The sequence below is a fragment of the Xyrauchen texanus genome, chromosome 38, assembly GCF_025860055.1.
Source record: "Xyrauchen texanus isolate HMW12.3.18 chromosome 38, RBS_HiC_50CHRs, whole genome shotgun sequence".
Lineage (NCBI taxonomy): Eukaryota > Metazoa > Chordata > Actinopteri > Cypriniformes > Catostomidae > Xyrauchen > Xyrauchen texanus.
In genome coordinates, this window is record NC_068313.1 from 22,281,756 (window position 1) to 22,297,772 (window position 16,017).

The window sequence follows — 16,017 nt, forward strand, 5'->3', positions numbered from 1 at the left end:
AGGGAGTGTGTGGCCAATTTTAAATGCCAGATGTGTCATGTGTACAGCCCACTGTATCATATTGATAATGAAGACATGCTCCAGAGGCCTGCGGTCTGTGACATGACGTAGAGAATGCCTGTGATGAAGCCCAGACTCCTAATTTAATTTCAAGCCCAAATAAACAAGCAATAGCTTTGCCTACCGTATCAACGCTAGCTTGTCACTTTGGAAAATCAGCAATACAAAATATGACATTTCCAGTCTTTTTCACAAGTTATTGTTCATTGATTTAATATTAGTAATAACTGTCATATTGAGCATTGCAATTCTATAAAGGTGCAAATCTGATCTGTCGTTTATCATATTAAAGTAATATTCCTTGTTCAATACAATTTAAATAGAGAGCATTTGTGACGATGTTAATTACCACAAAAATGTAATTCAATTTATCCCACCTTTTCTTTAAAGAATGGAGAACATTTTTGAGGGTTTAAAAGGCTGAAATGTAAAGCTTCTTACATAAGCATTTACATTAATTGTTCTGTTTAAACTAGAGAATTATCTGAGCTGTTAACTTGTTTAAATCATCATTTTTACATGGCAACAATTAAAAGTTGGTAAAATTGGATAAATATACACAGAAAGGTTAGCAAGCTATCTTATCACACTAAAATCATATTAACACACATTGTTATTGTATTGTGGTTACACTTTTGAAACAGTGAGTATTTAAACGTTTACTGATTGAACCCATTCACTACCATTATAAGTGCATCACTTTAACTTTGTTGTAATAAAAAAAAATTAAAGAGGGAAAAGTTACATTTAATTTTTGTGATAATCATCACAATTGCTGTCGATTAAGCTTAACTTGCATTGAACCCTGAAACATTGTTTTCGTTGAAATGATTTAATTATGTGAGAAGAAAGAAATCACTGAACAGCTAAATTCCACCTCTGGTTTGTGTCAGGGTTCTGTTGGTGTTTATTAAGTAAATAAGGATTGCTGACTGCTAATTTCCAGCTTATTACAAGACTACATGCCAATAAAGATGAAACATTGATTTGAGTTGAAATTATTTTATTAGCTTACTCGTAGTGAGCAAATTCGCAATTCCCAGGTTGAGCGGTCTGATACATGGCTGTGCGGCTGTTACTGAGAAATATCAGACCGCTAGATGGCAAAATTGACCAATCAGAATCAAGTATTCCAAAGAGCCACGTAACAAGTCTTCATACTGCCTACCTCTGTCATTACAGAGTAGCACAAATATTCTCACATCACATCAACTAAAAGACATTATTATTCTCATATAATCATATGAAAATAATAAAAATATAAATTATCAAATCTAAAAATAAAGGTAATTAAAAGTGGTCACAGGCAAAGGTTTGAATTACTGTGTAAAAAAAAATTATTTATTTTTTTGGTTCCTGGGTAGTAAGTGTTATTTCCTAATTGCTTATCCTCAAAAGTATAGAAAATGGATATTATTCGCCACAAACTTTGCTTTTGTGACCAGGATAGTGATATCTTGAAATTGACCTATTTCCAATGAGAAAATGGGCAAATTTGTGTCTTTTCATTCACATAAAGTCAGACAAAAAAAAAAAACATATGAATCCAAATGAACATGTATTTATACTTAAGTAATACAAAAATGACTAAAAAAGATTTTGAAGTGATTCGTTTTTCGAGATTTATGATTATACTGTAAATCACTTTCACGAATCAGCCCCCAAATGTAGCCTTCCATCAAGTGGCACTCGCCATGCTCCTCACAGTATGCCCCCATGTTCTCTTTGAATTTATCAAGATGAGCATCAAGGGTATGGACTTTGAGGGATTTCAGAGGTAGAGCAGAGGAGACAAACCCATACTACCCCAACCAAAAATACCTCAATGACTTGATTAAAGTCCAATGCCAAGCTTTTGACATCTAGGCTCAAGCAGTGGAACTTGTTGGATGAAAGTGTGCAAGTCGCAGATCAAGGAAGTGTCACAAACTTTTTCCAGCTTCTTCACCCGTCAAGATGGGCTCTGCTTCTGCCCCAATGTGACCAGTCTGTTCGAGGTAATCGGAATCGCCTGTAACCAGAATGAGTGGCATCTCTTCATTGACCGCTCATCCAGGAGCCTCAAAGCAATTCTGCTCCATAATGGTAACAAGTACCCGTCTCTTCCCCTGGTTAACTCAAAGATGATTACAACAGTATCAAGACCTTGTTGGATGCCTTGAAGTATGATAAGTATGGAAGGTCATAGGAGACGTCAAAATGGTGGCTTTCCTGATGGGTCTTCAAGGCGGTTTTACCAAGTTTCCCTGCTATCTTTGCCTTTGGGACTGCAGGGACATCAAGGGGCACTACCACAGGTGGGACTTGCCACAGAGGACAGAGTTCTCTGTGGGGAGGAACAACGTCAAGTGGGAGCCCCCCGAAAGGTGCTGATCTGATGCCACAACTGCACATCAAATTGGGCCTTATGAAACAATTTGTTAGAGCTCTAGATAAGGAGTCAGCAGCCTTCAAGTACCTTTTAAGAATTCTTCGCTAAGCTGTCTGAGGCAATGGTCAAAGCCAGTGTCTTCATCGGACAACAGATCAGTCCTGCGCCATGGGCGGGCATTGGGGGGCCTGGCCCGCCCTGTGAGTCACTAGTGCCCGCCCTGGACGATCCAGTCTCCCTTCATCAACTCTACGTCACGTCTCACATCTCATTTAATCGCGATCTCACAAAGCTCTTTTATTATGCAGCATGCAGAATTCAGCACTGAACAAAAACTCCAACGTTTTGAGCGGTGAGTGGATTTTGTCTGAAATGCATCTGATTGGCCATTGCGTTTTAGAAATCAACACATATGTCTGTGATTGGCTACATTGCACATGCTGCAAAAACACGTTATAGGCTAATGAGAACATCTACTTATGCTTCGCGTTCTGTGCTCCACAACTCCCTCTCATGCTTACAGTAACAGAAGTGCTCTGAGGTCGGTTCCGTTTGGCTTACGTGAGCTAAACGCTTTATTTACACTAAACTGGCGCATCCTGCGTGAAGCGTTTTTTATTATTATCTGCGGTAGCAGCATCTCAGTCTCCGCAAGGCACATGAATCATAATAATATCGCAGAATACAATATGGGGTATAATTCAAACATCTTTATTAAATGATTGCTGGGTAAACAGCATTAACAGTAACACCTGTAAGAAAGAAAAAATGCTTGTGTCGCGCTTATTACACTCCCCGCAGAAACAAGTGAAAGCGGAACTAATATTACCAACATCCAAAAAAATTTAAAGGAAGGAACATACATATAATAAATCTATATCAAATATTTAGTTACTATAATGCATTACTAAATTAAATACAATAAAATAATGAATACAAATAATTCAAAAAATGAAATGGTGACAAACTAACCAAAATTTTCACTTTAAATTTAATTAAACCACTGGGTTCACAGTTCAACTTCAGTTTGACATTAAGCCTCATTTTTTAGGACTATCTTATATACAGTAAAGAATAGTTTGTATTATTCAAGCAATCAACATTATTTTTGACAGCAAAAACTAGGCAACAACTATGGTTTTACCAAAAGGGAAATGTAGTTACAGTGACATTGAGCAGAAAGTTTACATATAACCAGTTTTGACAGAGCTGCTGATAAAAAGTTAAATGATCAGCATTGATTGATGAGATGAAAATTGGAGATTGGTGTTGGATGTTAAAATCCTGATTGGAGCATCCATAATATTCAAGTTGACTGTTTCAAAAACTAATGATGATGATTAGTGGGCTGAGATCCTGTCACAAAATGGACAGAAACACGTACACGGTGGACGGTTAACATTTGGAAATGAGGAAGACTTTGTTTCACTGTTTATATATTTATTTGTTTGTGGGTGAACTGAAAAAAGGTCTCAGTATTACTTTTTGTCCAAATCGTGCAGTCCTACCTCAAAGTCCATATCCTTGATGCTCATCTTGATAAATTCAAGGAGAACATAGGAGCGTATTCAGAAGAGCAAGGAGAGTACTTTGATTTGAGACTACATTTGGGGGCTGATTTGTGAAAGTGATTTACAGTATAGTCATAAATCTCGAAAAACTAATCACTTCTAAATCTTTTGTAGCCATTTTTGTATTACTTTAGTATAAATACATGTTCATTTGGATTCATATGCTGTTGTTTTTTTTACTTTGTGTACGAAAAGACACACATTTGCCCATTTTCTCATTGGAAATAGGTAAATTTCTAAATATCACTGTCCTGGTCACAAAAGCAAAGTTTGTGTTGAATAATAGCCATTTTCTATACTTTTAAGGCATAATCAATTAGGAAATAACAATTTAACAAAAATTGTGTTACATAGTGACCTCTCTAACATGATCAGTGTTGAATATCAGCTAACATGAACTGATTGTTGGTCAGAGTCCTTTGATCTGTTCTTTGTCCAATCACAGGTCTGCTCATACAGGCATGACCTACATTTCCAGGCATCCTCTATGTCCACCCCTTTGGGCTCCCTCTGGCCTGTCCAGTAGGCCAGATAACCCTGAAGCTCTGCCCGTAGTTGGGCTTCATCAAAAGGAGCGACTCTGGTCCCAATAGGTCCCCTAGAGCCTTGGTGATAGTATTCAATCTGAAGCAGGTCAATGCATGGGAGATCAGAACAAGACACAGCTATTAGAAGAGCATCCACCAGCTCCCCAAAAGTGGCAGTCTGAACCCCAATGCTTTGCACATAAGCCTGCACTCCGGCTCCAAGCGCTTGACCTGAACGCAGTTTAAGGTGATTTAGAATGTGGTCTTTCTTCATTTCCCCTCTAACCAGTCCATCAAAGAGTAATTTATACAGCCCCACCTGAAAAACAGATATGTATGATCTCAGTCAAAAGCTTGGACACATCTACTCATTCTTTATTATCACTGTTTTCCCAATTATAGGGTAATAATGACACTCAATAACACATACTGAAATATCAACATAGAGGGCACAGAACAGATATGAAGATCTTAGATTTTTTTAGAAAGGTTTGGGAAATTAAAACTAAATATTAAACTCAAACATTGTTAAGCTTGTCCATTGAGAACAAAGAGAGATAGTCGTTCACAAAAAAAAACAAAAAGTCAAATTATAAACAGCTGGTATCAGCAAGGACAAAGGCTGAACCTGTAATAAATAACTCCAACTCACCTGCAAGCAGTTGACCTTATCTTGGGCATAACTAGGCATTGAGTTCTGTTTGCGAGTCTTAAGCTCATTTAGGACCAGCTCCCCCTTCTGGTTATACTTCAACTCATCAATGACCCCCATGATAAAAACACCTTCCTGTACACCAAACACAGGAAACTCTCGCACACATTCTCCTGAAACACAAACAAATATATTATTGTTGTGTAAATATTATACTTTACTGCACAAAAACAGGCCAAGAATTATTATGTCAAAACAACACTTGAAGGGATCATTTAAACAAAAAAGGGAAAAGTCATACAGCTCTGGAAAAGCATGAGGGTGGGTGAGTTATTGAGGACAGTTCTCACGCTATTACAACACACCTGCTTCTAACAGTGGAATCATGTGTAACATGTTAAGAAGTTTGACAGCTTCTGTATCCTCTCTGGTCTGGATTTCTACAGGGACATGGTCCTGTATCTCCAGTTCTGAAGAGATGGAAGGCACACAGTAAAGAGTGGATTAGTGAATATGCACACTACTTTGTTGCAATATCCACCACAATGAAGGGGAAAATGCTTTGTATTGTTAACATCATTCTGCACCTCTTGATAAATGAATTTGTTTTCCCATCTGCACCTCAGCACGCTGCATGTCCTTTCTCTTGACATGAGGTTTCAAGAGACTGTAAACAGTCTTCATCTCACACCACGACTGGTCGCACAGCAGGGTCACACTTAGATGTCGCTTCAGAAAGCTATGCATTGGACTGAAGCGGTTTTCATGGAGATTCTTCCTCTTTAAACCCCTCACCTCATCTGTTTGTACATTTCCATGCTCTGTAGATTCTTCAGCTCTAAGATAGAGCCAACAGAATGTCACGTTGCATGACAAAAGTAATGAAAGATTGTGATCATGAAACAACAATGTTATCGTGTTTGACAGAACAACAATACTGGGCTACAGGTTTTTGAAGAGACATTTCACCCAAAAATGAACATCTTTCATTTACTCACCCACATGGCATCCCAGATGTGTTTGATTTTCTTTCTCCTGCAGAACATAAATTATGATTTTTAGAAGAATATTTCAGCTCTGTAAGTCCTCAAGAATAAAGTACATATAGCCATTGTAAAAGTTATTCATATGACTCCAGTGTTTTAATCCATATTTTCAGAAGTGATATGACGGTGTGGGTGAGAAATAGAAAAATATTTGTCCTTTTTGCAAGAAATTCTTCTCCCTGCCCAGTAGGAGGCGATATGAATGAAGAATGTGAATCACCAAAAACACAAGAAGAATGTGAACGTGATAAATAAAGTGGAGACTGACTGAGCAGGGAGGAGAATTTATAGTACAAAAGGACTTAAATATTGACCTGTTTCTCACTATCATATCACTACTGAAGTCATTGATTAAACCACTGGAGTTGTATGGATTACTTTTATGCAGACTTATGTGATTTTTGGAGCTTCACAATTTTTGCACCCATTCACCTGCATTGTATGGACCAAAAGAGCTGAGAAATTCTTCTAAAAATCTTCATTTGAGTTCAGCAGATGAAAGTCATGCACATCTGGGATGTGGAGTCAATTATGAGAGAATTTTCATTTTTGGGTGAACTATCCCTTTAAGGACTTACTTGTGCACTGATGAGGAAGACACACTGGGGCTTTCAAAGGCCACTGAACAGCCAGCATCAGTTTCACTAATAAGAGCCTGATGGTAATCTCCAAAAAAAATAGAAAAAATATTGTTTGCATGTGCAATCTTAACCAACAATAAACAAGCTACATCTTTACCTATCTGTGGATGGCCAAAATATTATTTGGCAGCTAACAGATAACAGCAACTTAGCGTATTGATGACTGTAACACAACAACAAAAAAGCATTAGCGCCACCCTCTGTCTAGAAATAAATGGTGTGACCACAATCATAACAAATAACCACAATCAGGAAACAGATCCACATATTTTCCACATAAATGCAAAATAACACAAAGTCTTACCACAGCTTATTTCCTCAGACGGGATGTTGAGGAATTCTGAGTCGCTAATGTCATCCCAGTCATCGAGACGTTGCTCTGTAGGCCCTGTGGCATCCATCTATTCTAAACACTTCCTGATATTTCACCAGAAACTCTCTTAACCCATTCTTATCTTTGCACCCGTGATTCAGGGACTGCTGCTGTGACGTACTATCATCATGATAGTCTGTCAGCTATTTCAGTGTTTACATCTTTCGTAATATTTACGGGAACAGGCTGGCCTCGAACATATAACACCAACCCCCAGCCACCTACAACATTTTAGCTGAAATGATTGGCTAATACCCCTCCCAAGGCCCGTCTCCGTCAACATTTTTGCAACAAATGTATCTGATTGGCTAATGCCCCACCCCTCTCTCGCCTCCTTTAAGGTCTTTCATTTAAAAAAAAATATCTGATTGGCTTATTTAGTGTCACTGTCAAACGCAAACGCTACCGAAATAACTTGTGGATGAGCACGTAAATTAAACTTCTTACATATCCTGAAAAATACCGGAACATGTCTATTTAGATATCCTATTACTTTATATATATATATATATATATATATATATATATATATATATATATATATATATATATATATATATATATATATATTATTATTAATATTATTATTATTATTATTATTATATTTATATATATATTAAGTACAATAAAATAAACTATTCCGTGTCACAATTAAACCATAAAAGCATCGACAATGAGTCCCATATCTGGGATGGTTACCATGGTATCTCAAATATAATGTAAACATGAAGAGTTAATGACGTTTTGGCCGTTGTGTAATGCTGGTTAACGTAATTTTTGCGCTTTAATTAGTAAATAATGACTATGAATACGTCCAAAGTTATAACGAAAAAGACTACCGAGAAAAGCAACTGTGGATCAATCACAACAAGACGTCAAATCCGACCACCACTTTCCCATTCTTTTTATACCGGTGGGTAGTTTAATCTGAAAGAATACATTCAGAATGCGGTGTCATTTTTATTTCAATACAGTAGCCCCTTACTCACTAAGTATAGCATCCTTACAAAGATTTATCCTAGAGAGAATCCCTGTTTAAATAATAATAATAATAATAATAACTTAGAGTTATTAATAAATAATCCCAGATGTGTATGACTTTCTTTCTTCTGCAGAAAACAAAGAAAGTTTTTTTTAAGAATATCTCAGCTCTGTAGGTCCATGCAATGCAAGTGAATGGTGACCAGAACTTTAAAGTTCCAAAAAGCAAATAAAAGCAGCATGAACGTAATACATACATTTTGGGTGAGAACAAACCAAAATATTTTATATTATTTATTTTCCTCTGGACATGCAGTCTCTATGCACAATCATTATTTCCGGCTTGACTTCAAACTAATGATTGGCATATGCGCAGAGCACTCGATGGCACTAGGGATTTTAATCGAGCTTGAAATCATTATCCCCAAGGATCTTGCTTATGTCAAGATGTATCGTGAAAAAGGAGTGACATTTTGGTCAGTTCTCAGCCAAAAATAACTGGATCGCTTCATAAAACATGGAAATGCTGCCTTTATGTGCCTTTTGGAGCTTCAAAGTTTTGGTCACCATTCACTTGCATTGTATGGACATTCAGAGCTGAGATTTTTTTTTAAAGAAAAACACATCTAGGATGGCTTGAGCATTTTTTGAGTGGACTATTCATTTAAACCACCCTAAAGATGAATTGCTGGTCTTAAATTTGATCTACATGCCTAGCCAAGCAGGTCTTCAGATGTAGCTGATCTCCCAGCCTGACAAGCTGAAAAATATCAAAAGCCCTTCCAAAACCAGCAAACAGACCAATGTGACTAGTAAACCAGCTGAGGCTGGTTAAAATGTTTTTCTTGTTGTTTCCCCTAGTAGGTGTGATCCAAATTACAACCTTCTTTATAATGATGTAACCTCAGGTACCACGAGAGAATTAACCCTTAATATATGTCAACTGAAGGCAACACCAGATGAAAGCCACATAGACGAGATGTTTAAGAGACTCTCAGCAGAGACTAAAGCAACACCTGTGACCATGAGCAATATGAAGAACTGGCCTGGATGCCCCCAGGAGACGACCAAAAAATGCCAAAAGGAGGGTACCAAATACAAAAAGATATCATTATCTGTAGCAGATAGATCCAGTCAATCAAACAGGAAGCCAGCATCAATCAGCCAGCCCCATGAGAGTTTGAGGTGGGTGGGAGCGCTGGACGACCCTATGGCAGAGGAAAAAAGGATTGAAAATTATAAAGCCAACAGGAGAAAACGCTATCTGGCCGCCCAAGGAAACCTCATCCAGAGCTTGGCCTCCATTAACATCCAGTGAAACTGAATCGTTTGGCCACAAAAATAACAGAATATACCGCTTGGAAATTTGGTTCCAAATAATAATAAACAGCATATTACAGACCAAAGAGTACTTGTATAAATGAAACTTCAAAAATAAATGATTGATCCCATATTGTTTTCTAGGCTGGATCAGGCCAGGTTATATAGTCTAATTCACTGGTTCTCATAGTGTGGTGGGGCACACCCCATAGGGATGGGGGGTGCAGAGAAGGTTGTTCTAGTTTGAAAGGGGGTCATGACCAAAAAAAAAAAAAACGACCTGGCCTACTAAGGAAGCCCTAAACCTTAAAAAACGTTTTTTTTTTTCTCTCTCTTAAAAGTATTTTTTTCTTCAAAAAAAATTGTTTTTCTCTCTTCAAAAATAGTTATTTTCTCCATTCAAAAAAAAAGAATGCGGTACCAACCTTGGCCACCAGATGCCACTATCAGTAAACATGTAATCTCATGCTTTTTTTATTTGAAGAGAGTGAAAAAAATTTAAGATTTAGGCTCAGGAAGGAACTGAGACACAATGTTTTTTTTCCCCACCATGTTGTTCAGGGCTTCTGTACTTTATCTAGTCTCCAGTAACATTCACTCACACCTTTAGGGGGCTCTCAAGAACAAAGAGTATCCATGTCACTTTACAAAAATTATTTTATTTTAACAGTAAATTACTATCTTGGCATAGAAATTTAAACTTTAAAAGTTAGAAAAAATTGACAGCACAGATATTGGAACAAGAAACATTTTCATCCCTCTCCCTCAATCAATGACTGTGCGATAAAGAATAAAAGACAATTAAAATGAGAATAAAATGAAATAAAATAAATACAACATAAAAGTGCCTCTAACATAAACAGATATTTAGAACGATCTGCTCAATATATTTCAGTTATCTGTCTACAAATACTTCAGTCTGCAGTAACAGGCACAAGTGTTTTGAAACACTTACCCCAATTCTCATTTTTCCTTCAGGAATAATTAGACCAAGAAAAAACTTTACAACTTACTAAAACCCAAGTAGAGCTGTGGAAGTTAGCAAACTTTTAAATAAAATAAAGAAAATGCAAAAAAAGTGTGGCTTTTATCCCCATGGAGTTTTACAATAGTAAACATTAAAAATACACAGACCGGTCTGTTTCAGATGTCAGTGGTGGAGTTTAAGATGTTCTACTCAGATAAACATAATTATCCTTATGGAAAGACGCCCAAATACCAGTTTCTTGAGAAACCCCTTTACATACCCTAATACAAGTGAACCTTCCCTTCTTGGTCTCAGGTGAGATGTGAACCGGTTACATACAATTTATTTAAATTGTGGAAATAATTTAAATATAATCAAAATAATTCTGGAAGCGTTGCTTTAGAAACCCAAAAGTAACCCAAACAATAAAATGCATTTTTATTCAACTAACACTGAATTCATGATGGGGCAGGGCAAAAGAGTTTGCCCTGAAGAGTAAATCCTGTCTAGCTCTATGGCCAACAATGTGACCTACCTGAACACTAAACCTAACCATTAGATTTAATGGGGGATTGCAGCGTGAAGCAATTACTTGTTTCCGTCAATCATAAATATGGGGGGGTGGGGGGCTGTACTTGTTTTTATTATTCCCACCCTGGAATCTATGCCATTGCATTCAAAGCAGTGATAGTCCAAGATCAGAGCAGGATATATACAACTTGAATCTCACCATTGAGCAACTAACCACACTTCTACATACAATGAAACCCATCATTGTAAAAGCAACCACTGTATACCACCACAGTGAATGAGGAAACCATCCAAACCTCCATATGCTCAACTTAACCAGCCCTTAAAAGAAAAGCAACACAGTTGCTTACTCTCCTCCAAATTAAAATGAATTTACTACAAAACCATCAGTCTTGGGAACCTTGGTCCAACTGGCAACAATTTAAGTCTGAGTTTCCCTTTTTTCCTCTTGGGACTCGCAATAACTGCAGGCGGTGGTTTATAATTAGTATGGGCGAAATGTAGGCACAGATGCCTGTCTGTCTTTCAAAGACCAGTCCTACAGTCAGATGCCTGTAGTTCTACAGTAGAGAAGAAGCGCTTGGCCAGCTTGTGGCCATCATAATTGAGCTGGGTGGTGTAGAAGGTCCGGGTGTATTTGGGGTACACTATGGTGGTACTCTGGTAGCGCTGCACCCGTTGACAGGGCTGGAACTCCAGCTGGGTCTTGTAATGTCTCCATGTGCTCTGAGGCAGGGCCAAGACTGTCTGGCTGCACATCTTCAGTCCCAAACCATTGGGCTGCAAGGTCACATCCTGGATGAAGTGCCGATCTGAATCATAACGCACTGATGATGTGTATCTGTAAAAACACGTGTAACTTGTTAGTTTGAATTGAGCTCCTACTTAAAGCAAATTAAAGCAAACAATACTTGTAAACAAATTGGTAGCACTTTACAATATAGTTCAATTAACATTAGTTAACAAAATGTGTTAACATGAACTAACAATAAATAGTACTTTTAAAATGTAAAAAGTTTTATATGGATCATTGACAAATAAGGTTGTCAGAGATTATAAAAATACTTTTAAAAATCTATTTTAAAACGTGTGTCAAGTTTGTATAAATGTAATCTTGTTCTCCATGTTTGTTTAATACGTTTTTGAAAAAATACAAAAATACAAAAAAAACTGAATTTCCAAAAAAAAAAAAAGACTTAATGGTTACACCACATTATATTTTGAAAGTCATTAAGTAAACGGTAACTCAAATAGTTTCTTTGCACCTTGAATACCAAAATGAGGTGGACATGTTAATACTGTATTAGTTAATGCATTATGAAGGAATTAGGAATCATTGTTAGTTAATGATTCTAATGCATTTACTGATGTTAAAATGTAGAATAAGTGTACTGTAAAGTGTTACCAACGATCAATGAAGGGTTAAAGTAAAATCTCACCTCATTTCTTTTAATGGCAGAGGATCAAGCTCAATTCCTTCCCCATACGACAATGCATGCAATTGAGGAACACTTTTAAAAGAAACCTGCAGTAAAGTCAACATCGCGTTCAGTTACTTTTGAATGATAAACACAGGCATATTTAGACGCAAAAGAATATGAACACATGATATTTCTCTCTGAAAAGAGAGTGATGACAAACAAATGAATGAATGAATACAAGGTTCAGGCACAAAGTAAAAAGGGCGAATCGCAGTTTGAATAAACATTAAAGGAGGTTTCTCAGACGTACCACAGGTGGCTCTCTGCTGTCGTCCTCAGTAGTCGGGGTGGCAGTCCCGGTGCCCTGCAGTAACCAAACGCTCGGGCTCGGGCTCGGGCTCGGAGGCAGACCGGAGTCTGGACTGTCAAGCGGTCGATCAGCTTTGAGATTCATTTCCAGCGGATCGTCGTCAGGCACATTCTGCAAGTTGAGCCTTCCCACCATTGCTTTTTAATTGTTTTTTTTTTTTTAGTCCAACAAGTTCGTCTAATATTCTAATTAAATACAATTATATGCAAAATTGCCTTTGTTGATCTTGCGGGGAAACCGGTCTAGCCGCGATCAGAGTAACTCGTGTAAAATAAAAACAGCTGTGCGATGCCACAAACGATTGTCGATAATCCGTTACGTGGCGCTGGCTCGTCGCTCCCGTCTCCTCAGAGAGACTTTGAAACGCAGATCTAAAGAAACTGCTGACTGACTTCAAATGTTTGTTGTTTATATGTCTTTATAAAACGTGGTGGGAGAATGGAAATTTCCCTTACTTCACCTTTGAGGAAATCCATCTAGAAAAGCAATACAAGTGCACCCAGTCTCAAAATCGTCCACTATCTGCGAGAAGGGAGACGCCTTTAAAACGGCCTCCCACTGCTGATTGGAGTGCCAATTAGAGAAAGTCCAAGGCCCTCCCTTTAGAGAGTGTCCAAGTTTAATATCAAGCTTATAATCAAGTCAAGTTTAAAACCAGACAGATGTGGAACTCAAATGACAAGAACAATATCAGTCAACCCAAAAGCCAAGATACAACAGACTTTTATTCACAAGCTCTTAAAATATACATAAGCAGTTTAATATAAAAAGAAATGTATTTTGACATGATCGCATCAAAATTGATATCAGACAGCAGTAATGTTTACATTAGCAGTCGACAGTATAAATCAATGAGAGCAGAAGTATTTAATTAACCCATTCTTAACATGTATAAACCTCACCTTCATTACACAGTTTTGGCTTTGATAAGCACTGCTGTTGGGATCTGTGAACAAATACAAAGCCATGTGCAGAAAAGAAACCAAGACTACAGTACATAAACTCCATAATACATTATGGGGGGAAAAAATAAATAAAATGTCAAACACCTGACAAAAACTTCTTTTCTAAAGTAAATTATTTAATGGTGGGGAACATTTTTCTTACCAAGGGTAATTTAATAAATAATCAAAATTATTTGTAGACCATAAAATTGCTTGCAATTTCTGATTGTGGGTTGAAATTAACATACTTATTCAGTTACGTGTTCACACACCAAGAAAGAAAGGACTTTCTATTATATAATAAATAGCGTTATTATTAAAAATTATTTTGGATTATTTTTATTTCAATAAATGGATTCAAGGGCATTTTTTGCTTTTCAAATTATTCCTCGAAAGGCCCAGCAGACCGGGTAAAATGGTCTTGCAGGCCTTATACTGCCCTGAGGCTGGATGTTCTCCTCCCCGACATAAAGGAAAAGAATGCAAACACTAATATTTCTGCATCCCAATAATCTTTTTTTGAACTATAGTTATTGTACGTAGGGAAAATATCACTACATTGGGAAAGCGCAAGAGGTAAATATTTCTTCCTTACAGCTCCTGGAGGGTTAAAACTCTTCAATGCACGTATTCCTTTCTGTTCACCCCAAGCTGGAAAAGTATTTTAAATGGCAAAAGAACGGATTTGTCATTTCAGTGGGAGACAGGAAACCTTGAGTTCCAGAAACTCCAACCCAGAGACCTTGTTATATGTGAATTCCCATCCCACATGCCCACTGAGCCTTCCACTCCACAGGCACCTTTACCCAAAGCAAAAGCCAAGTTCTACACAGTCATTTACAGCTATAGAGTGGGGACAATTATGAACGCGTTGGCTTTAAATCATTTTAATTTGGAAATCCCAGGCTAGAAGACTTTGTGCCAGAATAGCAACAGGTTACTTCTCTGAGCCACACTGCCCTCTATTTTGCTTTAAGTGCAAACATATTTCAGAGAAATGTGCAAAGTAAATGACATACACTGTAAGAGGCTTTTGTTTTAGTGTTATAAAGTGGAGCAAAAAGGCAGGGAACAGTAAAATTACTCATTCATGCCCGTAATGTGTTGCAGTTTAAGGAATTTTAAAGACTTAAGGCTAACAGTAAAGTCATGAAAACATTCAAGTTAAAACATGACTGGACACCGATTATCTGAAGGACAATATAAATACAAAGAGGAGACATATAAGCACTATTTACACCTCATTTTCAGCATGATAAAACTAAGTGTAGACTTGTTCTCAAGCCTTGATGTTTTAACAGCAGAATATGCAAAAGAATGCATGCCAGAGAACTAGTATTCAAACTAGTATATTTATGTGAATGAAGCTTATGGTGAATTTATTGAATTCGTTTTTTGATGAGTTTTTCAAGTTTGCGGATGCGGGAGGACTCTTGTTCAGGGGTGGGGGCACAGAAAGATAATGCTGGGCTGCCATCTGGTCCTGAGGGGGGAGTGGGCAACCTCTGCCTGAAAAGTTCCAGCATAGAGCTCTGCTCACTCCGTTTCAGGCCCTATGGATAGATGCAGAGAGAGAGAGTGAGATACGAGAAAGTTTGTTTGCAATTGTCAGAGTTCCCACACTTTTTTACCACTGAATTTCCATGATCTTTCCAGCCATTTGTGATTTCTGGATAAGGATTTTTAAAAATCAGTTTGATTCATCCTGAAACCCTTTGTTTTCAGTTTCCTAACATCATTGTTTTAAAAAGTATGCCATTAGAGGAGCATTTTCGAATGTCTCAGAACGCTTCAGTGGAGGAAAATGCCAGTCCAGTGTGGATGAGAGATGTAAACATAACAAAATCAATGTGTCACACGAAAACGGATTAGTGTGAACATGGCCTAAAATTCCCTGCCATTTTCAGGATTTCGATGACTGTGGGAGCCCTGTTTTATTGGTGGTGATATACCATGAAGAATAGTCTGTTTTCCACCTTCTCTAAAACCTGTAACTTAAAAGATGTGAGGAAGATATTGTACATTTGCCTGATGTGAATAAAACATTAAACAGACTCACCTTCATATCTAGAATCTTCTGAAAAGTCTCAGGGTTGCTGTCAGCTAGCAGCTTGATGTAGTTGTCCACGAAGACCACTGATGGCTCATGAGGGGCCATGACCACCTGAGAGGTGAAGAAAAACAAGTCAGCTAAACTACATCTGGGCTCTTCAAATTAACTCAACATCTAAATATTTCCTCA

General features: G+C 37.5%; 3 protein-coding genes across 4 annotated transcripts in view; all 3 read right to left on the minus strand.

Annotated features, from left to right (window-relative positions):
- Nucleotides 1–3,112: 3,112 nt before the first annotated feature.
- exo5 (exonuclease 5) lies at nt 3,113–7,450 on the minus strand. Its single transcript, XM_052110250.1, has 6 exons — nt 7,173–7,450; nt 6,806–6,893; nt 5,769–6,019; nt 5,547–5,651; nt 5,182–5,354; nt 3,113–4,848 (listed from the first exon to the last, which is right to left on the minus strand). Exons 1-6 carry the CDS (start codon nt 7,267–7,269, stop codon nt 4,387–4,389), a joined length of 1,176 nt encoding a protein of 391 aa, XP_051966210.1. The 5' UTR covers nt 7,270–7,450; the 3' UTR covers nt 3,113–4,386.
- A 2,740-nt stretch (nt 7,451–10,190) lies between these two features.
- LOC127631949 (refilin-B-like) lies at nt 10,191–13,341 on the minus strand. The gene is made up of 3 exons (XM_052110369.1): nt 12,772–13,341; nt 12,480–12,565; nt 10,191–11,881 (listed from the first exon to the last, which is right to left on the minus strand). The coding sequence occupies exons 1-3, from the start codon at nt 12,964–12,966 to the stop codon at nt 11,566–11,568; spliced, it is 597 nt and encodes a 198-aa protein (XP_051966329.1). The 5' UTR covers nt 12,967–13,341; the 3' UTR covers nt 10,191–11,565.
- Nucleotides 13,342–13,544: 203 nt separating this feature from the next.
- Nucleotides 13,545–16,017, minus strand: part of LOC127632186 (vacuolar protein sorting-associated protein 53 homolog) — a 29,948-nt gene continuing 27,475 nt past the window's right edge. For both annotated transcript variants that reach the window (XM_052110778.1, XM_052110779.1), the window contains 2 exons: nt 15,835–15,939; nt 13,545–15,328 (listed from right to left, as the gene is read on the minus strand). In XM_052110778.1, the coding sequence (XP_051966738.1) occupies nt 15,155–15,328; nt 15,835–15,939 (279 nt within the window). In that variant the 3' untranslated portion in view covers nt 13,545–15,154. The remainder of the gene's footprint in view (nt 15,329–15,834; nt 15,940–16,017) is intronic.